Source organism: Parambassis ranga, chromosome 1 (genome assembly GCF_900634625.1).
Source record: "Parambassis ranga chromosome 1, fParRan2.1, whole genome shotgun sequence".
NCBI classification, from domain to species: domain Eukaryota; kingdom Metazoa; phylum Chordata; class Actinopteri; family Ambassidae; genus Parambassis; species Parambassis ranga.
This window is the reverse complement of record NC_041022.1, coordinates 12,932,953-12,957,244: the sequence shown is the minus strand read 5'-3', so window position 1 is coordinate 12,957,244 and position 24,292 is coordinate 12,932,953. Positions and strand designations below refer to the sequence as shown.

Below are 24,292 nucleotides of genomic sequence, written 5' to 3'. Positions count from 1 at the left end.
CTGCAGTACTGTCTATGGCATGTAACCATCACATGCTGAGGACACAGTTATTGTAGTGGCTACTGTGTTTGGTCTTTATGACGCCATCAGGACAACATTTCACTCATCTCTGTCTTCATGTCGTCCATTGATCTGTAAAATGCAAATGATGAGTATTTAGCGGTGCTGGTTACAGTAAATGAAGTCCTGTAATGTAATCTGGCTCCTGTCAGTCTGTCAGGCATAAAGAATTGTAAAATGCAGCTTGAGAGAGAGAGAGAGAGAGAGAGAGAGGAAAAGGGAAAGCATGTGTGAGGGGAGAGAGAGAGTTTGGGTTAAGACCAACCCCCTGAGCATGTTTGAACTAAGTCTCACTCCTCTTGCTCGGCCTCGTCAGTTTGACTGTGACTCACTTGATGCTCTTGTTTGGATTCTCCTGACTGAACAGCAGATGAAAGATAAAGGCAACACTGCAACAGTCCCAAGGTAAGTTCTTGGTGATTCCCACGACTGATGCAAAATTTAATGGGTGATGTTTTTATTAGCACTTTTTTGGCTTTGATACATTCCAAATGATTACATTTGTGTCATGTTATACAGCAGAAAAATGTAAGGAGAAATTTTTAGAATGTACCAATTTTCAGTTAAAACACTGACACCACATAATAAAATAATCATATCGCGATACGTATTAGGTAGTACAAAAGTCATCCTTTTTTATTTTTTCTTTATTTCTATAGGTAAACATTTTTTATTCATGTTTGTATCCATGGGAACTGTTGATGTTGATGTTGACAGGTTACATTAATTTCCTTGAATTCCTGCCCACAGGATAAATGAGTTAAAATCTGCAGACCATTTGGTAAATGTTAACATATGACACAATGGCATTCCCCTCACGATTGCACAGGACTGAAAGGAATGCAGTCCTAATCACCTCTAAATGTTTTCAACCCAAGCCGTCAGCGTTTTCACGAATATTTGCAAATTCCATAAGTGTTGGACATGCAGTTTCTGAAGTATGTGTGTGCGTGTGTGTGCATGTGTGTGTTAGGGGTGGGGGGGCTTCAAACACACCTCATCTACATGATGGAAATCAGCTGCATGTGTGCCAAATTAGGTGCACATGTTGCTTGTCTTAACAACCTTACAGTGACGGACACACACTTCAAACAGAATTTGAAAAGCTATATGTTTGTTTGACATTGCTGTGGTCACCAATGGCCAGTGAGGCTCATCAGCTTTAATGAAAATCAGGTTCTTTACAGCGGTTTCATATGATCAGAAATGCAGTGAAAGGACTTTGTTGACTGCTGTCTGCTCTGTACGTCAGAGATAGAAGTGTGAAGTTGGATTTCCTGTAAAACTGCACTAAATTATATGTGTATATATGTCAGCTCTTTTTCTTAAAAGTCATTAAGCACTGATGATTCCTGTTCTTTCCATTATTCTCATACTTTTTTGTCTTGTTTTGCAGTGTTTGAGCCCTGTAACCTGTCAGAGCTCAAGAGCACCGTCTCCTGGTACAAAAAAGAAAACATCTACGGATTTAAGTGGATTACACTGTATCAACTTCATGTAATCCCTCCATTTATTGAAGAAGCTCTGGCATTTTTTGTGTATCTTTTTGACAAATTCCTCACAGCTCTCACTGCCCTGAGTGCATCAACAATAATGTCTTTGTAGCTGCTGCCTGCAGGCAGAAATACTAGAAACCCTACATCAAGCATGGAGGCTTTGAGTTCTGCTCATGCAGGGACTCCCCCTTCTACACCCATGTTTCCCACCTCCACTACTCCCTCATCACCGGGTTACCTGCAGTTCTTCTGGGAATATCAGGAAAATTCTGTCATTGTGGAACATTACAACTACACAGGCAAGCTGCAGAAAGACCGCTACCGTGAAGGACTCAAACCTGAGGGCATTGCCTTCCTGGTGGTGTGCCTGCTCATCGTCCTGGAGAATGCTGTGGTTCTCATTGCCATTTGGAGGAACAAGAAGTTCCACCTGCCTATGTATTACCTGCTGGGGAACCTGACTCTATCAGACCTGCTGGCTGGGATTACATACATGGCAAACATCATCATGTCAGGACCTAATACTTTGAAACTGACCCCGTTGCTATGGTTCCTCAGGGAAGGAGGTGTCTTCATCACTCTGGCAGCTTCTATCATTAGTCTGTTGGCCATTGCAATCGAACGCCATGTCACTATGGTGACTATGAGGCCGTATCATGGGGCAAAGAAGGGACGAATGTTGGCGCTAATCGGGGCAAGCTGGGCTCTGGCTGGATTTCTAGGGGTCCTCCCAATTTTGGGATGGAACTGCATCCACAGACTGGACCAGTGTTCAACAGTGCTGCCACTTTACGCCAAAAGCTACATCCTCTGCTGTGTGTCTGTGTTCAGTGCAGTGCTCCTGACCATTGTGGTACTTTACGCTCGTGTTTTTCGCATTGTGCGCACCAACACGCAGCGCCAGCGGTTGGGGCTGTCAGGCAGCATGAGGAAAGGCTTGGCAAGGAAGTCTCAGAAGTACATAGCCCTCCTCAAGACAGTCACCATAGTGCTGGGTGTCTTCATTGCCTGTTGGCTGCCTCTCTTCCTCCTCCTGCTCCTGGATTTTTTCTGCCCTACACACAGCTGCCGCCTGCTTTACAAGGCTGATTATTTCCTGGGAGTGGCCATGGTCAACTCGTTGCTCAACCCCATCATCTATACTCTGACCAGTAAAGACATGAGGCGAGCCATTCTGAGGCTGCTCTGTCGGCCATGTCTGATGACTAAAGACGGACAGGTAAAGAAGATTGGGATGCCATTTTTAGAGTGCAGTTTCAGTAAAACTGAGGTGGCCTCTCATAAGCTAGAAGGTGGACTGGAGACGACCATTTCCTCTGGGAATGTTGTCACCACTCCATCTCCAATTAAAGCGCTTTACCCCAAACTCTTCAAGTCATAAGGACACAGACTCAGATTCCTGAAGTGTGGGATTGGTTTTCCACTGAACAGTGGATAATAACACAGGGGAAGCAGCTGTGGCATTCTCAAGCCAATTACAGCAACATATTTTCAATGAACTTCATTGTGACAAAACAAGAGGATACAAGAATGCTACTCAAATGTGAACAAGGACACAAGCTGAGTATGACGCTGTGGTGAAAAGTCTTCTTAACTGATTTGCACTATCACAATGAATGAAAAGAGAATGTTGGACTCAATGTTGCTGTGTTCTGAAGTTTGTGTTGAAGCCTGAAAAGAGGATTCAGTCAGCCATGACTGTTAAATGGTTGATATTGGTTGATATTACCTTAAACACTCCTGACACTGCAGTGTACAGTATCTATGCATCTGCAGACACCGGAATTTCGCTGGTTCGAAGGCCCATGGTGTGCTAGATTTATTGAGATAAAGTCATGCAGAGCGACACATACACACAGCTGTGGTAAGCAGGGAGGTTTACTGGGAGATGGACCGATAACAGGAAACAGGGAGGTGAAAGTTTTAACTTCTCACCAACATAAGCTCAGTAAAGAATTCTGTGGCATAGATGTGGGAGGGAAGATGCACAATTAAAACCCCCTATTGTTTTAAAATGACAGATGGCTAGGTTATCTGATGTGGAGGGGGAAATTTGTGGAGGTTTTTTTAAATGTCAGTGGGCCATCTGCAGTGAAAATGCTTGAGCAAACAGTGTCAACACGGGAATAATGTTAATAACAGACAAAGTTCCATGTTGATGTTTTATCTGCAACCCACACTAAGTAAGTGTGTAACTGTACCACTCAAGACCAATAAATTATTATCATCAGGTGGTGGCGTTATCACTCATCAACACCCAGCTGCATTAAGTGTTTTAATGTGCCTAGTTATCCTTTCAGGTATGTTGGTGATGTCATTTTTTTTGTAAAAATGTTCTTTCAACTGATGAGTGAGGCTTTTTGTACTGAAAGTCATGTAGGGAACTTTTTATATATCTGTATTGTAAATTATGTGTACTTTGTAACAAGACGATATCACAAACTTTAGATTTTGTTTCATAAAAAAAATAATAAAGTACATTTTTTTAATGATTCCAGAATTTTGGGGATTTATTTTGTTTCCTTTTTGTGCAGCCGAGGTTAAGTGAAGAAGTGCCACAGGAAGTCAGCCCCCATGTCTAACATCTGGTAATGGCATTGGCCTACATACATTAAACTCTGCTTGTCTCAGACTGGCTCAAGCACCACACAAAGCACCTTTTATTAAACACTGAACAGTCTCTTTTTTTTTCCTTATTCTGTCGACATGCGGCTAAGACGGACCATCACCTGATTCTGATCTGATGTCTACACTTGTGGAGAGACGTTGTGTACAGATGTTTTATTGCTGTTCAATGTGAGCCGTTAAAGTGGCAGGAAAAGGTCACAGAACCACCTGGAACTGTCTGCATAAATGTCTAAAATTATTTTAACTAACTGATAACTCATGTTGCATCATTTTGTCTACGTTGAATCATTTACCAATCAATAAAATAAGATAAGTGAGGGTAAGAACTACTTCCACAAACAGACTGAAATTAAATATTTTCTTATATAATATTATCTTCATTGAAATATTAAGTCTAGTGACAGCAGCGTGCAAACTACAGTGTCATTGTTTCATTTTTTATTTAACCCTTGATGATCCAAAGACATACTTCTCAGCATAAGACGTTGGAATACTGTTGATATGATTTGTGTGGCTGCAGGTGTTCCTCCAGATGTTGTATCCAACAGCACTGTGTCTGTGCTGACAGAGGTCAACAAGTCAAGGAATCTTTCCTGTCCTCCAGCGTCCTTCCTGCTGCTGAGGTCAGACAGCTAACTATACAGGTATTGTCCTCTGTCAATATCATCAGGGACAAGTCCCTTTGTGCTGATATTTAAGCTATCCCAGATGAAGTGTATCGATACTGGCATACTTCTCAATATGCAGCAGCCCATATCTAATGCACAACAAAAAGCACCATCCACACAGATCTGATATTGGCCAGGTTCTGCTTTGCACCACTGACATCTAACTAACATCACAAAGCAAACAAGTCTAAGAGATGTATGAAAAGCATTCAAAGATCTGTGTACTTGTCAAGTTGTGAAGATTTGATGTCCCACGGCTAACCACACCTACTTCCTACAAGCTAGTCAGGGCAGTCATCTTTCAATCAATGCCTGTCCAATCATATCTAAGACAAGATAAGATGAGAGAAATAAATTATTTGATTTAATCACCTGCAGGTTCTAACCACAAAAATAATCTGTTGTGCAATGTCCTGGCAGCTTATTCCAATGCATGAAAGCACATCTGGTAAAATACTATGTAAACTCAGCTCAGTACGCACCATCTGTTTGTACCGGTTGGAGTTTGGCGCCACCTTGTGGCTGTAAGAATGTGTTAAGAATATTGTATTGACCTGAATTACGTATTTTGCAAGAAGGGAAGAAAAAAAAAGTGAGTGGTGTGTCAGCACCTGCATGAAGCAAGCAGGCTGTGCAGTGAAGGAGCCACACATAGATGTCTGTGGAGGAGGAGGAGGATACGTGAGGAGTGAGGTGAGCTGCTGCACAGATGAGAAAACAAGTTTAGCGTATAGAGCAACCAAGGAGCAGCAGAGCCATGTCCCATTGTGTTTTTTCATTGAATCACTGTTAAACAATAACATGTTAGAATAATTTCAACATTTTTTTCCACACTGCTTTAAAATTGTGTTACTGTGTTGTTTCGGTTAGTTCCACACACTGTGACGCACCTTTAAGGAATGTTGTTTTCAAGTTGTTACGAACTATAGTACACACTTTGTGCACGTTCATCCAGTAGGTGGCTTTTGTGTTATTCATAACGAATCAGATTGACGTAAAAACTACAGTTTGTGGCATCCTGCCAACAATTGGTCTCGCTTTTCCTTCATTCTGCGAGCTCCTTCTCAATAAGAGCCTTCTCTCTGCCTGCCGTTACTCATTCACTCTGCGAACATGGCGCTTTAGAGGTGGGCTCTTATTTTGAAGGGACGTGGAGGCCGGTACAATGCTTAGTCACGGTGAGTTACAGCTTTCCCCCCTCCTCCTTCCTATGTGGCGCACAGCTCGGCAGACGGCGATGGAGGAATTAAGCCAGACTACCGTGAGTGTTTTTTAATTACAGATTTAAACTGCAAGTAATTTTTATTATGAACTCTGTTGGTAGATTCTAGAGTTGACTAGTAGTGGAACCGTGTGCAGATTAGCGCTTTGTTAGCATGTTTGTGCGCGCATCGGCTCACAGTTACTCTGCTGTCTATTATTAGGAGCCTATTTTGCTGTCAGCTCTGTTTCCGAAACGTTTAACTTGTTATTTGCGGTGTCTACTGCTGTTTTTATCATGGGAACGTGGAGTTCACTCGTCTCAAACCAAACCACCAGAAATTAGCGGAGTCCGTTTCGCCTTGTTTTACCTTTACACGGCAGCTTCTGTGGATTATTTCGATCAGAAATGAAGGCAGAGATGATCCCCGCACAGTGACCGGAGCAGAGGGGAACCGTGCTTTGTGTGAGTGTGAGTGGAAGCTCTGCATGTCAGGTAGATGGCGCGGAAATCTAATTCCATCTGCGTTTATGTAAGGACTGGCTTCACTTCTGGGTCATGTTTTGGTACACCCAGTTCCACTGTTTGCTCGGTGAAGAGTTCACGATGAGTCACTGAGAGGAGCTCCTCGCCTGTGGAACACGCCGGACGCTGTTTGTCTCGCTCCTATGAAGCCTTCACACATCGACACCGCTGTAAGCGTAACTAGGACCAGACAGATGAACTTGTTTGAGTCACTCCAGTTGTGTTTGGATTGCAGGCCTTGAAGGGTGGTTTTCAAACTCGGGTTCAGGGTCTGTGCGGGGGTCCTTGAAGGTGTTGGCAGAGTCCTGCAGCACTTAAAGGAAACTTTAAATCTTGTGATTTTCACACTGGTGTGAGAAGGATGTATAAATCCTAGGACTGTCTGTGGTTACTGATATTACCACTTAAAGTACTGTTAATCTAGGTTAGTGGCAAGTTTAGGGCTGATAAATCAAACATTGATTTATCTTGTTTATCTACAGTTGAAGAAGCACCTGAATCATCTTTTATTAACACCCTGTGTGCCACTTGTGGCTCTTATGAGCATCACTGTTTTATATATCTGTTTTAAAGTGAACTTTGTTTGGTTAAAAACTACAGTTCTTAACAAAATGAGGCCTTGTTTTGGGCAACTTTGGTTGCTAAATAGTTCAGAACGCAGAACTGATGAAGCCAATCAGTGGAGCGTCATATCATGTTGAGAAAACTATGCAATGAATCCACTTGCCTTGATGTTTTTCAACCCTTGTAATGTTCAGCTCCAAAGAGTTCAATTTCTTCAGTGTAGTGTATGTTTTACAACATGCGCCTAACAAGCAGGTTTGTACAGTTGTCTCATTTGCCACACATTTTAAGTTATTGATAAAATAGTAGACACACACACAGAGCTCTGGGAGTTTATCAGTGGGGAAGTGTGTCTGCTTCGGAGAGGGAGTAGGTTGAGCAATATGTTCTCCTGTGAAAATATTTTACCCAGAAACCTGGAGGGAGAAAGGCATTGCAGCAATTCAGGATCACTGTTTCGAATTACAGAGGGTTTATTTAGGCAACTTTCTTGCAATGAACCTTATGACTGGTCATTGATGTGTCACAGTTGGTTGATAACTTTAATCTAAATGTCTTATTTTCAGATTAGAGCGTTTCTGTCGATGAGAAGCAGAAAAGCCATATTATAATCTGCTCCGTACACTGTGTCCTCTTATCACTACTTCAGGTAATGATTAGCTTTGTTATATAAGTGAACACTCGCAGCGGCATTGTTGCTGAGTAACTCTTCCTCATCAGAGAACACCAGACAATTACTGTTTGTTCTTTGTACTGTATGTCACTGTAAGAGGTAGTTCATATTCAGAAAATAAGTTGTCATGACAGGAGAGTGCGGTGTTAATTTTGCAGCATCCCTCTAGGTCAGTGTAATGGTGTGGACCTGAACCCACATATTCCCTGTAGAAGTATTCATTTCCAAAGCTGTGGCTCTGCAGAGCTTTCTCTTTCACTGGAGTTTTCTGGATCTCTTAAAGTAAAAGCAGCAGTTGATTTTGATTTAAAGGATTATGTTTATTTGGCTTGTTTAATTTATGACATGTCTGCAAAACATCTCTCTTGGATTTTTGTGAGTGTTGCAACAACTGTTCACTCTGTTCTAGCTCCCAGCTGGATTGGTCACAGGACAGATTAAAAACACACTCATTCATGCTGGCCAGCTAAATTCAAGCTTAATTTAAGTCACCGCGTTGTCCTTCAAGACGCTCATAACTCCATCTCTGTGTCTTCTTCCGTTTTTAACTTTGTAGTAGGAGATTGTTATGCTTCCTTTTACATGAGAATGACCTATTAAATTACATTTTCAGCTCAGAGACACATTAAAACAACACTCGGCACAATGACTGATTATGTTTCTGCATTGTTAAACCTTTGCTTTGAAAGTCTACAGAGAAACTCACATGCTTCTGTTTCTGTTTCTCTTCTAGCTGTCAGCTGAACCAGATACTTCCTAGTAAACAGCAAAATTCTCAGCTGGGCAACCTCAAGGAACACGTCTCCATAGAAAGCCATCAAACACCACCACACCCCCTACTCACCTTTCCCAAGTTATACTTATGACACATTTGGCACTTGACCTCCTTTTTCCCTTTGCGAGTCAACAAGCTTCGGACTGCCTCATCTATAGTATCTGACTCTGCAGCTCCCAGCCAAAGTGTAGCCCTCTCAAGAGAGTCTTCATTCTTACCTCTTTGAAAATATAGCAATAAATTACACTTGCTTTTCCTTCACTGAAAGAGTAATCGATATGCAAGACTGACCTGCACTTGGTGAAGCTTGCAAGGCGTTGGAGCTGTCTGAATAAATTTGCACACATGATACCCTAGGCAGGAGAGACACAACTGGAATGGACTGTTTTTATTGTCAGGATGATTGACATGTTCTGTCAGCATCACCAAAGAGTGGAAAGAAAACCTGCAGTGGTGCAAACACAAACAGTTAATCTGAAGGAGATTTAGTTCCTATTTCCCCGAGACGTTCTCTGACTGTTTCTCTAATAAGGTTCTCTAACTGAAGAAGATCTTTTAATTATGTTGGACCTGCAACAAGTAAGAAAGCACACAGCCATGAGTGGCATCTCACATACACATCTCTAATAATGCCATAATGAGCAGTATGGCTGGACTCAAGTAGTGAACAGAGCATAAATCACAAACAACTCTTTGACTCAGATAAAAAGCAGGCGTACCCAGCAGAGCCTGGAGCTCACTGTGTAGCCATCAGTTATTCAGTTTAAACTTTGTTTCACCCATGCATGCATGTGGTGCAAGGATGCCCCATAACACTGTCTACTGTTCTTGAGAAAGAGAGTTTAGGAGGAGGAGAACGGGTAGGAAATGACAGAGTGCCTGACAGAATGCAAAGCGCTGGTGACTCCATCCACGCGCAACGGCCACCGGGTCTTCAGCTACACACTAGAGAGCCACACATCCGCCGCATTCGCCATCATGAACGAGCTGCGGCTGGAGCGCCAGCTGTGCGACGTCACGCTGCGTGTGCGCTACAAGGACCTGGAGGCAGTGGACTTTGTGGCTCACAAAGTGGTGTTGGCTTCCTCGTCCCCAGTCTTCCGGGCCATGTTCACCAATGGCCTGAAGGAGTGCGGTATGGAGCTGGTGTCTATCGAAGGGATTCACCCTAGGGTTAGTCTTCTTTTCTTTGGTGTGACATACACATCTATGGGCTAAGCCTTAAACATGATTTTAGGTTGTAACTATTATTTGAAAATGATGTTTTTTGACACAGTGTGATTTTGCTGTCATTTTTCCATTCAGGTTATGGACAGACTGATAGAGTTTGCCTACACAGCTAGTATCTCTGTGGGTGAGAAATGCGTCATCCACGTGATGAACGGTGCTGTGATGTACCAGATTGACAGTGTGGTCAAAGCCTGCTGTGATTTCCTCGTCCAGCAGCTCGACCCCAGCAACGCCATTGGTATTGCCAACTTTGCTGAACAGATTGGTTGCACAGAGCTCCACCAGAAAGCCAGAGAATACATCTATATGAACTTCAGCCAGGTAAGACTTGTTGAGCACTAAGCAGAGACTTTTAAGAAGATATTAATATACAAGACACTGGTGTGTTAGAGTTTTTCCTATTTGAGCTCAATTACACGCTTATTTAAAAAAAGTTTGAGCAGCATAAGGAATAGTTGTATAATATGAAAATTACATGAATTAACTATGACGCACAGTATGAATGTAGCTGCACAGCCTGAGTGTTGTTATTCAAAGGCATCACTGTGTAGTGTGGTGGTGTGAGTGAATGCTGTTTCCCTTGTTCCACTGTGGTTTCTGCTGGCTGCCTTTTAGCTTTAAACATGTCTGTGTGCCTAAAATATGAGATATGAGTCATGATAAAAGTTGCGTGGGTTCACCTGTGTCTGGAACATGATGACAGATGACAGTAGAGTGCAGCACAGAGGAATATATAGTATTGTTTAGTGATAAAGACAAAGAGAATGTTGATTTATGTTACAGTCATGTTTAACTGTATGTACAACAAATGATTAATGATGCAAAATATATGATCAAGCACAGCATGCAGAGATAATTACCTCTAAATCTAATGATTATAGATCTCTTTTCCTTCTTCCAGGTAGCAACCCAGGAGGAGTTCTTTAACTTATCCCACTGCCAGCTGGTAACACTCATTAGCCGCGATGAGCTCAATGTGCGCTGTGAGTCCGAAGTCTTCCAGGCATGTGTGGCCTGGGTGCGCTATGACCGTGAGAACCGGCGACCATATGTCCAAGCCCTACTCCAGGCTGTCCGCTGTCATTCCCTCACCCCAAATTTCCTGCAGACACAGCTCCAGTCTCTTGAATGGGATCCACAGTGCAAGGATTACCTGGCCCAGATCTTCCAGGACCTCACCCTCCACAAGCCCACCAAAGTCATTCCTTGCAGAACTCCCAAGGTACCACAGCTCATCTACACAGCAGGAGGTTATTTCCGTCAGTCTCTCAGCTACCTAGAGGCCTACAATCCCTGTACAGGAGCCTGGCTGAGGCTAGCTGACCTGCAGGTACCGCGTAGTGGCCTGGCAGCCTGTGTGATCAGTGGGCTTTTCTATGCTGTCGGAGGAAGAAACAACGCACCTGATGGTAACATGGACTCCAACGCTTTGGACTGCTACAATCCTATGAACAACTGCTGGCATCCGTGTGCACCGATGAGCGTACCCAGGAACCGGATAGGAGTGGGTGTCATTGATGGCATGATATATGCAGTCGGTGGGTCCCATGGTTGCATTCATCATAATAGTGTGGAAAGGTATGTAAACTAAGCAGGTAACAGAAGGAGCCAGTGTTATTGTATATTGGTACTGTTAGATAATAACATAATGTACATTGAATTCAGTTCCCTGTGAGCTAAGATGATTTGATTCTTAGTATGTTTCTGTGGTGTGTCTTGATAATAACAATTGAGTAGTAAAATATGTGACCAACTTAATGGAGGATTTTTATAGTACAGAAAAGAACAGGAATACATTTCTTACTTTACTTCCTGGAAATTAATGGATAATGTTCTGTTTCCTGGAATTATTTTTTTAGTTTACACAAAGTTTCTGTGAGGAAGTTTTAATCTAAACCTAAGGAGATAACCCTAATCTTTTAGGATGATAAAATTTAGCCAGGGGTAAAAATAAATTGATGTTAACATCGTTGTCACCAAATCAGAAATTCATGTTAATCACTCTCACCATAAGAGGAAATCTTGAATGATCCCAATGGTTGTTGTGCACAGTTTAAAATAGCATTGTTCCTCAAGTGTGTGTATTGTTCCTCACATAGAAAATATTAACCAGGCAAACCACAAACTCTTTGAAAGAGGAACGAGCCAAACCTTTTTGAATAACCACATTATGACATCACAAACAAAACATGTGACTTACCGTAACACTATTCCAAAGTACAGATGAATCTGTGCTTCAGACTTCCTGCAGTTATTCATTTACCTGACCTGTTATGGTTCATGAGTTTGAAACCTGATAAGGGATCCTGCATTGAATGAACCGTTGAATAATCTGGTTGGCTGAGAAAAATGGGGAAATAATAATAATAAACTTTTCTGTCTGTGTTGTTCCACCTCAGGTATGATCCTGAAAGGGACCAGTGGCAGCTGGTAGCCTCAATGATAACACGACGAATCGGTGTGGGTGTGGCGGTCATCAACCGGCTGCTTTACGCTGTGGGGGGGTTCGACGGATCCAACCGACTCAGTTCCTGTGAGTGCTACAACCCCGACAGGGATGAGTGGAAGACCATGGCTCCCATGAACACTGTGCGCTCCGGAGCTGGTAAGGAAGAAAAGAAAGCTGATAAACTTGCTTTGGTGGAGAACAGTAAGCTTGTAAGTTCCTAACAATAAAATGAAGGGTTTGTTCAGTTTGTGCTGGTGGATATTTAAACCAGACATAGAGTGCACCTTTTTAAACAAGTCTCTGCCACTGATATATAATATGATAGACAATGAAAAAATGTGCACCATGCACCAGATACTGTCTGCACTGCAACGTGGTGAACTAGGAACCACATATGTATATCGTGTGTGTCTTTAGCTGCATGTTTTGACTCGATTTATGATGTTTTAGATCAACCTTTTATCTGTATAATTTGTGACTGTTGACAATCAATATCAAATGTTTATAGTGCGGTCAGCTTGTTAGTGTTTCATTCTGGGTGACGTGGGACTTTTGCCAGGTCCATCTTACTTCCAGATTGCACCCATATTTAGACAAAGCCAATATTTGAATGAACTAAACTTCCGCCCATTTCAGGTGTTTGTGCACTGGGCAATCACATCTTTGTGATGGGTGGATACGATGGCACCAACCAGCTGAACACAGTGGAGCGCTACGATGTGGAAACCGATACATGGAGCTTTGCTGCCTCCATGAGGCACAGACGCAGTGCTCTGGGAGTAACTGCACTACATGGACGCATCTACGTATTGGGTGAGTAGTGGAGGTTTTACAGTACAAAATGCAATCTGTGTGAAGTTACAAATAGAGGCACACACTGCAAGAGAGGGAGATATTTTTTTGTAACTCTTTCCCTTTTTCGTGTTTATGGGGACACTGTCCAAGCTGAGCTTTTACTTCCAGCACTGAAAGCCTTTTAAAGGCTTCTTAAAAACACAGCTCCATCTACACAAAGACACCAAAACACAAATCAATCAGTATTAATGAATGGATAACGACATACTAAGGCCTTGTTGGCCATTCAGAAACTTGGCAAGAGCAGCTTGCTGATACGGTATGTAGATCTGTGTCATGGGTCTTTTTTCATTTAGCACTGATCTATAGCCTTGGATTCTCAAGAGTGAAAGTACATTATATATCAATCGACTGTAGCATTGTAATAAAAAACATTAATCACAATTTTAATCCATTTACATGTCCCTGTAAGCCAGATGTTTTCACACTGCAATCATCATGACTTTTGATCAGAGAATTACAATGTCTGAGATGGGGCTGAACGATCTATCATTTTGGACCGAAAATTGTGATCTCAGACAACGCGATTTTGAGATCGTCAAAGCCACGTTTTTTTGCACTTCTCCTAACTGAATCAGGTTTTGTTTTGTCAAATGCTACGGCTGAAAATGAAAAGAAAACAGAGGAACTGGTCCCTAAAACGAACTCCACCTTTATGTTTGGTACTGTTTTTGCCGGCGTGCGTGCGTGCGTGCGCATCGCATGCAGAGGCAACAGCAAATGACGTCACCAAAACAATACCGCAGGCATTTGATGAAGAGGCTCCATATGAGGCCTCTAGTAAACAGTGGACAGCAGGTGATAGCAGCAGCTCCGTTTTCCCTTAGTTATGATTCTCATTAAACTTTGATCATTTGTTCTAAATCACATTGAACTTGTGCATACTGAGTGCATGTTATCAGTTTACTTTTAGATCTACTGATAGTTTTTGAGAAGTGACAGAGTAGGCTACCTGAAGTCATTTACACACAAACATGCAAATTAGTGTCAATGTAAAAACAAATCATGACAAAATTGTGATATAAAATTGTTGCCATATCGCCCACCACTGGGTATGATGTAAGTTTGTGAGATCTTTGCAAATGCTCATGTGCACTAAAAATTGATTTGAAAAAAATCATGGATGAAATCGAAATCGCAATATTTGCCAGAAAAATCGCAATTCAATTTATTCTTAAAATTGTTCAGCCCTAGTCTGAGAATTCTGTTATCTCTGATCATTAATAATTGTCCATAAATCCATTGTAGCCGTTATTAGTAAGACTGGTTATTGTTATCTTGCATTTGACAAGTGATCAGTATATGTGCAAAATTGTTAACTGACCAAAAGGCACAAAATGTCAACGGTTTACTTACAGGAGGTTACGATGGCAACACTTTCCTGGACAGCGTAGAATGTTACGACCCAGAGAAGGACACTTGGTCGGAGGTTACACACATGACATCCGGGCGGAGCGGTGTGGGCGTGGCTGTTACCATGGAGCCCTGCCAGAAGGATCTGCCTCAGTGTCAGAAGTCTGACTGTGTTGCAGTGTCACCAGCCAGTCATTCAGCCAACTCAGACTTTCACCACAGTCAGCGGCACAGCAGGCCCCTCACATGAAGCAAAGACAAACACCAATCTGACTCAACTCTGTCTTCCTAAAATAAGGACCATGACAACTGAACAGAGACAGAGGCGAGCTGCACCACATGCTGCCTGACTGATACCGACAACATATGTAGTATTGAATTTTAAAAGTGCACTGCTGATACTCATCTATAAAGTAGCAAAAAAAGCAATGTTAGCTTAGTGTCAGCACTGAACTTTCCAAATCCAGTATGATTCCCAGACAGTCCACTTACCTGAAATCCTGTTGAGTTTCATATATTGTGTTGTGCCACATTTCTGTTCAGATCTGGCATTTAAAGCCCTTCGTCAGATCATCACTTACCAACAAAGGGCTGCATACTAACAAGGTCATTTTATTGGCTCAAAGAGTCATCAGGGGCTTCTCTTCTTCTGTTAAATAAAGAGCAGAAGTTAAATCTGTTGGACAAGATACTTCAAAGGATAGGTTTATGTAAAGAAGACAAAAATAACATTTGTCATTGTAGGTGGTATATTTTAAAGTGCCATTACGATGCCTGTGGGGCATCACTGTTATCAGTATATATTGTTTTGAGGTGCTCCTGTTCAAGAGGCACAGACTCGGTCACTGTTGCGTGGTGTGTAGAAATTGGTCAAGTTAACCCAGACAGCCACAAGATGAAGCTTAAACACCTCAACTGGCCTCATGCAAGAACACTCAATAATTTCATCATAAATCTATTACACTGTAACATTTGCTTACACAGACTCTGTAAATAACTATCTCTTAAGTGTACTGCAATTAGTGCTTTCATTAGGCCCTTCAGGCCCTATTGTAATTGCTGGTATTATTATTATTTGTCCTCCCAAACAAACGCATTTTTCGCCCCTTTACCATGGCCCAAAACTCACCAAACTTTGCACTCATCAGGGGTGGGGAAAAATTTGATATTTTGTGGTCGCTGCAAATGGGCAGCGATGCTGCTCTGTTCTGATGTCTCAATAGTGGAATTAAAGAGCTGTTTGAAGTACTTCCACCAAAAAGTCTCTTGACACCATGACCTCAACCCAACAGGAAGTCCGCCATCTTGGGTGGAAGTTGGCGATTTTGGCGATTTACATCGTTGGTAAGCAGACGAATTCCTCCTAGGGATTTGGCCGGATTGCCTTGATATTTAGTGGACGTCACCTAAAGGACCTGCTGATTAAAAGTTAAAGCCCTGAAAGTCTCTGTCATCATGATCTGTGTTGCCCATGGCGCTCCCTTGTCGTGGAAACAGGAAGTGCTATGTTCTACACTGACATACACTTATCTCACACTGTTTAATCCTCACCCGTCATTACACGGCCAAATGAGGATCATAGACTTGAAGTCCCACAGAGACACCTGTGTGGCTTCCTGTATCAGGCTGCACGGTGGCGGTGGCAACTGTCGAACCTTCGCCATCAAACATCAACTGCTTATAACTTCACCGTACATCATCCTAACATCCTCAAATTTTTTTCTTGCAATAACGGCCCATCCCCGGACATGTCTGCATGCTCATGAGTCACCTGCACAGCCCCACCTACAGGAAACCGGAAGTAGTCATTTTTATGTATGAATCAATTTTTTTTGGAGGTTTGATGCACAGACAGGTCTCCACTATTCTAATGGGGTGAGGGAAGAAAGGGGACGGCGTGATGAGGAGGGGGCGGTCACACGGAGTGCGAGGGCCTGATCATCGCTGCTTGCAGCTTTCATTTTAAATTGGATTCCCAAAAAAGTCAATGCTAAGTGTGTATTCCTGTTGCGCCTTTCCCTCACCTGTTTTTATTGTTTTGAAAATGAGCATGGGTGACACAAAAAGGGGTCCTAGGCAGAATCATTGCATATCCTCTGTGTGAAAGGGGCTACATGACAGTTTACAAAGGTACAACTAGCATTAACAGCCCTGTGACGAATCCAACTTGCATGATTATTAACATGACCTGATTCCAAGCTTGTCATGTCCTGAAAAATCAATAAGAAAATGTTGATAACTGCTCTTGCATGAGGCCTGTTTTCTCCTGGTACAAGAGATGCTGGACCTCACAGTAAATGCATAGTAACAGATGTGTCTTTTCGCTAATTTGTCATTGGTAGGGTAATATGTGAAATTTAAAATGATGGTGTAATACTGAGCATTTGCTCCAGAGATGATTGTTGTAAAGTGTGCCACTAGAAAACTGTAGCATTTAAAAAGGAAATTCAATTCAAACTTCTCACTGGATGTGTTTTATATTTAAACACTAATTACTAACAGAGTTAAGACCCCCCACCCCCCAACCTGAAGATTAGGGTTAGGTTTTTTTTTATTTTTTCAATTATCCACATCCACAAGACCTCAGAAACAGAAGTGACCATGTTTGTGCATTAGTGTTCAAATATTGTATGCTAATGACAAAAACTTGCTTAAAAGAAGCGTATTTGTAACAGCAATTTAAGCTACAAAGGTTTTTAATTGATGTTTTGTACGTTGATATTCTAAGAAGTCTTGTACAGAATTTCAGAGCTCACTTTTTTATTTATTTGTTCAGATTCTCTTTTTTTCTTGTTGCTTCAAACTGACATCAGCTTTGTATCAAATTGGACTCTGGTGTAGTGTTTTTTTTTATAACTAGCATGCAGTGTAACTCAGTAGGAATGCCTGTTAATGCTCATTTTGGATGTTTGTAAATGAAAATGCGTCACCTTGAAAGGGACTTTTTTTCTTGTCCAGTCAGTAGTTAGAATGGAAATGAGAATATTTAAGGTTCTGCTTTGTAAAAAAAAACACACACATTTCTCAGCAACAGATACCCTGTACAATAATAATACATTGTAAAGTAAAATATATGTTTATTGTACTGCTGTAGTCATCATTTATCTGGAGCCCACTGCTCCATGTTATCATACGTTTCAGTTTTTAAAGCAGCCACTAGAGGGAGCTGAAGCACCATCATACAGAACCAAGCCCTCCCTGTGTGTCTTTCTATCACCGTGTACAACTTCAACTTGGTGCAAAGGTGTCATTAATCTGTCGCCCGTGATGGCTGCCATATGTTTAATTTTCGGGCTAAAACTACCTGGAAGGTGAGAGACAATTAATATATCATCCAGGAGGAGAACGTCCTCAAGTATCAATACTTAAGCACACCAAACACATAGAGGCAACATCCTGGGCCCTATTGGGGGAAAGTCACACCTGCAGCTACTTTAACTAGAAAAGGGCAAAAATGCAAGTTTGATTGCTGCAGCTGACGCATTGCTTTGAATGCTGATGTGAAGGATCAAAAACCACTCCAACTTTGACGGCCTGGCGTCGGAATTAGAAAATTCTGAATACAAGTTTGATAAAGCAGCATCTAATGAGCGTTTTAAGGCTAAAATGGAGTCTGTAGCTTGAAATTTGTAGGAGGAGATACATTTGTTAAAAATGACACGGAGAAAAATTATAATTTTTTGAAAAAAACTTGAAGTTGACCCGGAATGTCCTCTGTGAGATGAACAGTTTGCTGAATGGCTGAAATCGGTCAATGTATGCTGAAGATACGCTGCGCCAAAAAACGTACGGAAGAATAAAGAAGAAGAAAGAAGAGAAGAAAAAGAGTTTGATTGCCTAGCAACGGCAATCAAACTTTGTAGTTTAAACGTTGGCGGCTGCTCGTTAACGGTGTGGTTATTTTATTTTTGAAAGTCTTGTCCGGATGTGGCGGATGTGGCGCGTCATTTCTCTCCAGCTTCACACCGGTGCGCTCCTCTGAAGTCATTAAAAACAACCCACTCAGGACAACTACCGGATCCTGCGTGGACGCAGGTATGTTTCAACTTTTTAGTGTGACGGTGAGAGTAGTTTTAAGACGTAAATGGAGGCTGGATAAGATCATGGTGAACATGTGACTGTAAACTTTGTAATGTAGTGCAGTGGTTTTTATCATGATGTGTTTAAAACAGTGGAGAAAGATCCTACAAATGTTGCATGAATAGTTCGGTTGTGTTGGGTTGTGTGTCAACAGTTTACACTAGAAAACTTTAATTATTTACATAATAATTAGAGCCAAGGTTTTTTTAAAGGAAAAGTTAACGTCCAGGGGCGGAATTTAACTAAGTATTTGTACTTCGTTACTGTACTTAAGTATTTTTTTGCGTATTTATACTTTACTTAAATAAAATTAATAGTTCAGACTTTAGACTTTTACTCCATTACATTTCTACAGTGTTTTTTGTTACTGAGCACAGTTTCACAAATGTTGCCTCACAAAAATCTGGATTGTGTTGCCATGTCTGAAGTTTAAACCAATCGGGTGGCTCCATCAGCTCCAATGATAGCAGAGCTTATGTTTGGCAGCAGCAGATAGACTGTCCCTGTCCTCCTGTCCTCTGCAGCTAACATTACCACTGGACATGGATCCAGAGTCAGCCTCCACTGAACTGAGCCACCATTGGGTGTATTTTAAAGATATGTTTATGTTTAGAGGGCTCTATCTGCACTCTTAATCTAGATATTGAGACAACTCACTGTGTGAGTACTTTTAATATTCATTTCATTCATTTTAATACTTCAAGTACATTTAAAAGTAAAGTACTTCACTTACACACAACTTTCACTTAAGAAAGACTGTTGATTTAGCACATAAATATATATTGTACTTTTACTGAAGTAGCACCAAGCTGTAGTAAACGTCCATGATTGTTTCCTGAGCAGGAGTCACTTTGTTGTCAGACTAGTTTATCCACTTTCACTCATGTTCAGTCTCGGGCATTCATGTGTGGAAACATGTTTGTGTCATATGACTTTAAAACCTTTGCCAAGATGTTCTCCTGAGAGACCTGAGATTTGAAAGTCTATTTAAGCCTCAGTGTTCACAGTGGCTCTCTTTTTGTCATCAGTGTTGGAGCAGCAGCCAGGATGATCCCAGCGGGGGAGTTCAGAAACCTCGGCACGGAGCAGAACTCAAAGTACCGGGTCCTGAAACCTTGGTGGGACGTCTTCTCAGAGTACTTGTGCGTCGTTATGCTCATGATTGGAGTGTTTGGGTGCAGCTTGCAGGTACAATATTTTCCTGCTTCTTTGTTGAGAGATTGTACCTCATCATCTTACCTGAATGCCAGAGCATTCCTGTCATTTTCTGACCTCCCACACTAACATTGTAACTCATTTAACGTTGTCTCTCCTGACCCATTTTCTGCACATTCAGATCATTAACATGCTGCTTAATGTGTCGCTCAGCACCCAAGTATCTTTTCTGTGTCACTTCAATATAGCACAGAAAGACAAAGGATGTGTAGTCTGTGGTAATAACATGCAAGTTTACAGTGCATTCTGTTTCCCTACAGACAGTGAGGGTATGTTTTGATGCATAAAAGCAAACCTTGAATAGTAAAACAGCAAAACTTCTATAAGTTCTTCAGTTCCCCTTATTTCTGTCCTTACTCTCTCAGCTCACCCAGGAAAAGATTTCGTGTCTACCCAGACCCTTTACCAGCCCAACGCACACACTGGTCACATCCCACAGCCCCATCATACTGGAGGTTTTTAGCCACAAAAACAACCTGGACATTCATCAGTATGTCTTCGTCAACCACTACTGCTATGAGAAGTCTGTCCACTGGTATGCAAAGTACTTCCCGTACCTCGTTGTGATCCACACCGTGATCTTCATTGTGGCAAGCAGTTTCTGGTATAAATTCCCAGGGACGTCGTCTAAAATTGACCTCTTTGTCACCATACTGGTGAAGTGTTTTGACTCACCCTGGACCACGAGGGCCCTGAGTGAAGTCACTGAGGGGAGGGGAGAAGAGAAGCTGGTAACCTGGAGGAGGAACTCAATTTCCAATAACTCAGAGCGACTGACAGATGAGGACGAGACTGCAGGACTTCTGCGTTCCTCGTCTATCAAGTCTAATCCAGAGAAGAAATGTCCAGACCTTCAGTCTGCCCCTTCTTCGTTGGATAAGAAGGAAGGTGAGCAGGCCAAAGCACTTTTTGAAAAAGTGAAAAAGCTGCGAACTCACGTAGAGGAGGCAGAGGTCCTGTATAAAATGTATGTGCTACAAACATCGCTGAAAGTCTGTATGTTCCTGCTAATCATTGTTTACACAGCAGTGCTGGTGCCGAACATTGAGAAACTTGTGCACTGTTATGTTCCACCTGAGCTGACAGGTTTTGAGCATTATTGTTGTTACCACAACAAAGCACATGTTTTCTCCAAGATTGCCTACTGCTACATCTGCTTTGTTGCCGTGTATGGACTGCTGTGCATCTACACCCTGTGCTGGCTGTTCTATCGACCTCTCAAGGAATACTCCTTCGAGCACGTCAGACAGGAGACGGGTATTACCGACATACCGGATGTTAAGAATGACTTTGCGTTACTCCTGCACCTTGTGGACCAATATGATTCTCTTTATTCTATAAGATTTGCTGTCTTTCTGTCTGAGGTCAGCGAGAGCCGCCTCTATCATCTAAACCTTAACTACAAGTGGACCGCCAAAAAGCTGCGTGACCGTCTTAAAAAGAACTCCAGTAACCGGTTGGAGCTCCATCTTTTCATGTTGCCGGGGCTTCCTGACACAGTCTTTGACATTCCTGAACTGGAGTCACTCAAACTGGAGCAAGTTAACAATGTCACCATACCACCTAGTGTGGCAAAGCTGGAATCTCTTCAGGAGTTGTCACTGATCTACTGCTCTGCCATGCTCCAACTGCCAGCTCTGAACCACCTCAAGGAGTGTTTAAAGGTTCTGCGTCTCACTTTTGAAAATGCAGAAAAAATTCCTCTGTGGATGTACACTCTGTACAGCCTGGAGGAGTTACATCTGAGAGGCCCTTTAACCAGTGAGGTGTCCAAAACTGCCACCCTGGAATCCCTCCAAAAGCTCAGAGCTTTGAGTGTCCTCTCTCTGTACTCCAACCTCACAAAGATCCCAACCAGCGTCGGGGATGTTGCACTCCACCTCCAGCGTCTGTGCATCCACAACGAAGGGGTCAAGCTTCAAGTGTTTAGTGGCCTGAAGAAGCTAACCAGCCTAGTTTCACTGGAGTTAATGGGCTGTGAGTTGGAGCGCATACCAAGTGCTGTGTTCAGCCTGAGCAACCTGCAGGAGCTGGACCTGAAGGAAAACAAACTGACCACTGTGGAGGAGATCCTCAGCTTGCAGCACTGCCATCGTCTCCTGGCGCTGCGACTGTGGCACAACAGAATCACGTACATCCCTGATCACATCGGTAAGCTGCAGAATCTGGAGGTACTGGACATTAGCTGGAACAAACTACAAACACTTCCCACTCGTCTTTTCTGCTGCACTAAACTCCGGCACCTTGACGTATCCCACAATCAGCTCACCTCTCTCCCCCCGGAAGTGAACAGCCTGCAGGGACTGCAGTTCTTTTCTGCAGCTTTTAACTCCTTAGAGACACTGCCAGAGGAACTGTTCTTATGTATAAGGTTAAAAACACTGGTTCTTGCAAACAACTGCCTGTCGTCTCTCAGCTGTAGAGTTGCCAACCTGGCGCAGCTGACTCGACTGGATATTAAAGGAAACCGCCTGGAGTCTCTACCTCTGGAGATTGGAGATTGTCCTCTTCTGAGTGAGCTGATAGTGGAGGACAGCCTGCTGGATCTGCTGCCATCAGATGTAGAAAGCAGGCTGACTCAAAGCTAAGTTTAAAGTCGTGTTTGGATTTATCCTTGGACCACAAACAGACATAGAAATACAGCTGTGCGTTCACATCTGTCACTAAAAGAAACATCTATGTGTATCTTTTTTTAATGCCTTTTCCCATTTTTCTAAATAATATTTTACTGTAAATATGGGCTGTAAATACATAACATTTATTTTTACACAGGTAGAATTTTTACACAATAGATTTTGTAGATCACAAAGATCAGGTCCAGCAATGCCACTCTGATTTGTTTTTGTTGTTTTTTTACTGAATATTTGTCCTGTCGGACAGGGTCATACATGTGTTTCCCACAGTGTGGTGGCTCATGTGGCTCACCTATCAAGAGGGAGAAAAGAGGCTTTCAGCTGCAGAAAACAACTTCTCTGTTTACATCTACAGTCAAACAGAGAAGAGAATGAATTCATGCAGGGTCGTGACTCAGATAGCTGTGAGAGCCTGTAAGAATTAATCATTTACTGCACAACAGGAAATAAAACTACTGTCTTTAGGAGTGGATGAGTGATTTCAAGGGTGTGTGTGGTGCACAACACATCATCACTATGGTGACTGTTTTGTACAACAATATCAAACTGGCATTTGAAATTCTCCATCTGGTTCCATTCTTTTTGTCAGTCTTCCTCCTTGTACTCCACCTTTGTAAGGGACTGTGTTATTCCACCATGGCTCCCATTCCACAGCATAAGTCATGTTCTGGCTTGCATGCCTCCGAGATGTGATCTTGTCAGTCACTTTTAAACATACCTCTGTAATATTCAAGCACAAACTGATCCTAAAAGAAAAGCTTTTGTAACTGCAGCATTCTTGAGAAACCTTGGATGAAGAGCGTTTAAATGCTGGTGTCTGACTGTTAAACATTTTCCTTTTAGGCTGGTAGTCAAGTGTCTCCAGGCTTAAACCCAAACAAATGTGGCTGTATCTTTGTGGCTAGAATTGGCAAATGTCTTGTGTCTCCAGCATGGTTGTCAGCTGTGATATCTTGAGTTGTGGTTTGGCTGCCGCAGGATTGTACGCAGTTACATTTGGAAAAGCAGTCTGGTTGTGTGTTTCTGTTCTCCCAGCATCATGACGGTTAGGTTTCAGTTCCTGCAGCCTGATTAAGTGTGAATTTAAGTAGAATAATTTTATAGTCACAAAGTATGGCTCACAGTAAGTCGGTATCAAAGTTCAAAACGCATAAGATACTTTTTATATTGCTTTATCACTGACGGCTAGTAGTTGTCCACAGCTTTGTGTGTGTGTGTGTGTGGGGGGGGGGGGGGGGGGTCTGTCATCATCCATCTTCTAACACCAACTCTCTAAAAGATAAAAGAAAATGAAAATAAGTAAGAGTAAACTAACAAACATTTAGTCAAAATCTCACAAGTGTGTTAAATAGTCCCTTTGCTATAGTCTTTTCTCATCAATCATGTCTTTTTCCTTGTGTGTGTCAGTAGGCTGACACTGGTTTTTCTTGTCCACTACCTCTGTCTTCTTGCTGCTTTCAGACCGCTCACTGTTACCTTATCTCTCTTTCTCCTAACCTGCAGAACAAAGCAGCCACAGCAGTGTTTGTTCAGGAAGTATTTGCATGTAGAGCAGCACACCCACGTTTCTGCTCTATGAAGTCATCCAGCTCTACCTAGTGGCTGTGCGTGTGTCTATCCGACGGTGTTTTTTTTTTTTACTACAAGTGTTTAGTGACTGATTTAGCTGAGAGTATGAGAAAATACACAGAAATATTACTCATAGCTTTGTGTGTGAGTATCTATTACACAAGAGGAGGGAGAAGCAGAACTCTGAACGGAAGGCTGCTGTTTCAAAACTCAAGACTATCTTGGAAAATATGGGTGGGGGAGGTAAACGACTTTTTACACTCAAAAAAAGGCGTTTAAAGTAGAGCTGCTGAAATAGTTTGCCCCTAGACAAATACT

General features: G+C 42.2%; 3 protein-coding genes across 7 annotated transcripts; all 3 read left to right on the top strand.

Annotated features, from left to right (window-relative positions):
• The first annotated feature begins 361 nt into the window (after positions 1–361).
• Positions 362–4,081, top strand: s1pr5b (sphingosine-1-phosphate receptor 5b). Its single transcript, XM_028405781.1, has 2 exons — positions 362–465; positions 1,457–4,081. The coding sequence occupies exon 2, from the start codon at positions 1,708–1,710 to the stop codon at positions 2,935–2,937; it is 1,230 nt and encodes a 409-aa protein (XP_028261582.1). The 5' UTR covers positions 362–465; positions 1,457–1,707; the 3' UTR covers positions 2,938–4,081.
• Positions 4,082–5,965: 1,884 nt separating this feature from the next.
• On the top strand, positions 5,966–17,562 carry keap1b (kelch-like ECH-associated protein 1b). 5 transcript variants are annotated; one of them, XM_028405539.1, is made up of 8 exons: positions 6,040–6,113; positions 7,709–7,791; positions 8,549–9,763; positions 9,896–10,141; positions 10,722–11,398; positions 12,220–12,425; positions 12,906–13,082; positions 14,483–17,562. In XM_028405539.1, the coding sequence occupies exons 3-8, from the start codon at positions 9,458–9,460 to the stop codon at positions 14,725–14,727; spliced, it is 1,857 nt and encodes a 618-aa protein (XP_028261340.1). In that variant the 5' UTR covers positions 6,040–6,113; positions 7,709–7,791; positions 8,549–9,457; the 3' UTR covers positions 14,728–17,562. The 5 variants fall into 5 exon arrangements, with proteins under 5 accessions (XP_028261323.1, XP_028261340.1, XP_028261354.1 ...); XM_028405545.1 differs by lacking the exon at positions 6,040–6,113 and adding an exon at positions 6,568–6,748; XM_028405522.1 differs by lacking the exon at positions 7,709–7,791 and having other exon boundaries at positions 5,966–6,113.
• Positions 17,563–18,269: 707 nt separating this feature from the next.
• Positions 18,270–22,872, top strand: LOC114435639 (volume-regulated anion channel subunit LRRC8C). The gene is made up of 3 exons (XM_028405510.1): positions 18,270–18,512; positions 19,586–19,745; positions 20,138–22,872. Exons 2-3 carry the CDS (start codon positions 19,605–19,607, stop codon positions 22,358–22,360), a joined length of 2,364 nt encoding a protein of 787 aa, XP_028261311.1. The 5' UTR covers positions 18,270–18,512; positions 19,586–19,604; the 3' UTR covers positions 22,361–22,872.
• Positions 22,873–24,292: the final 1,420 nt, after the last annotated feature.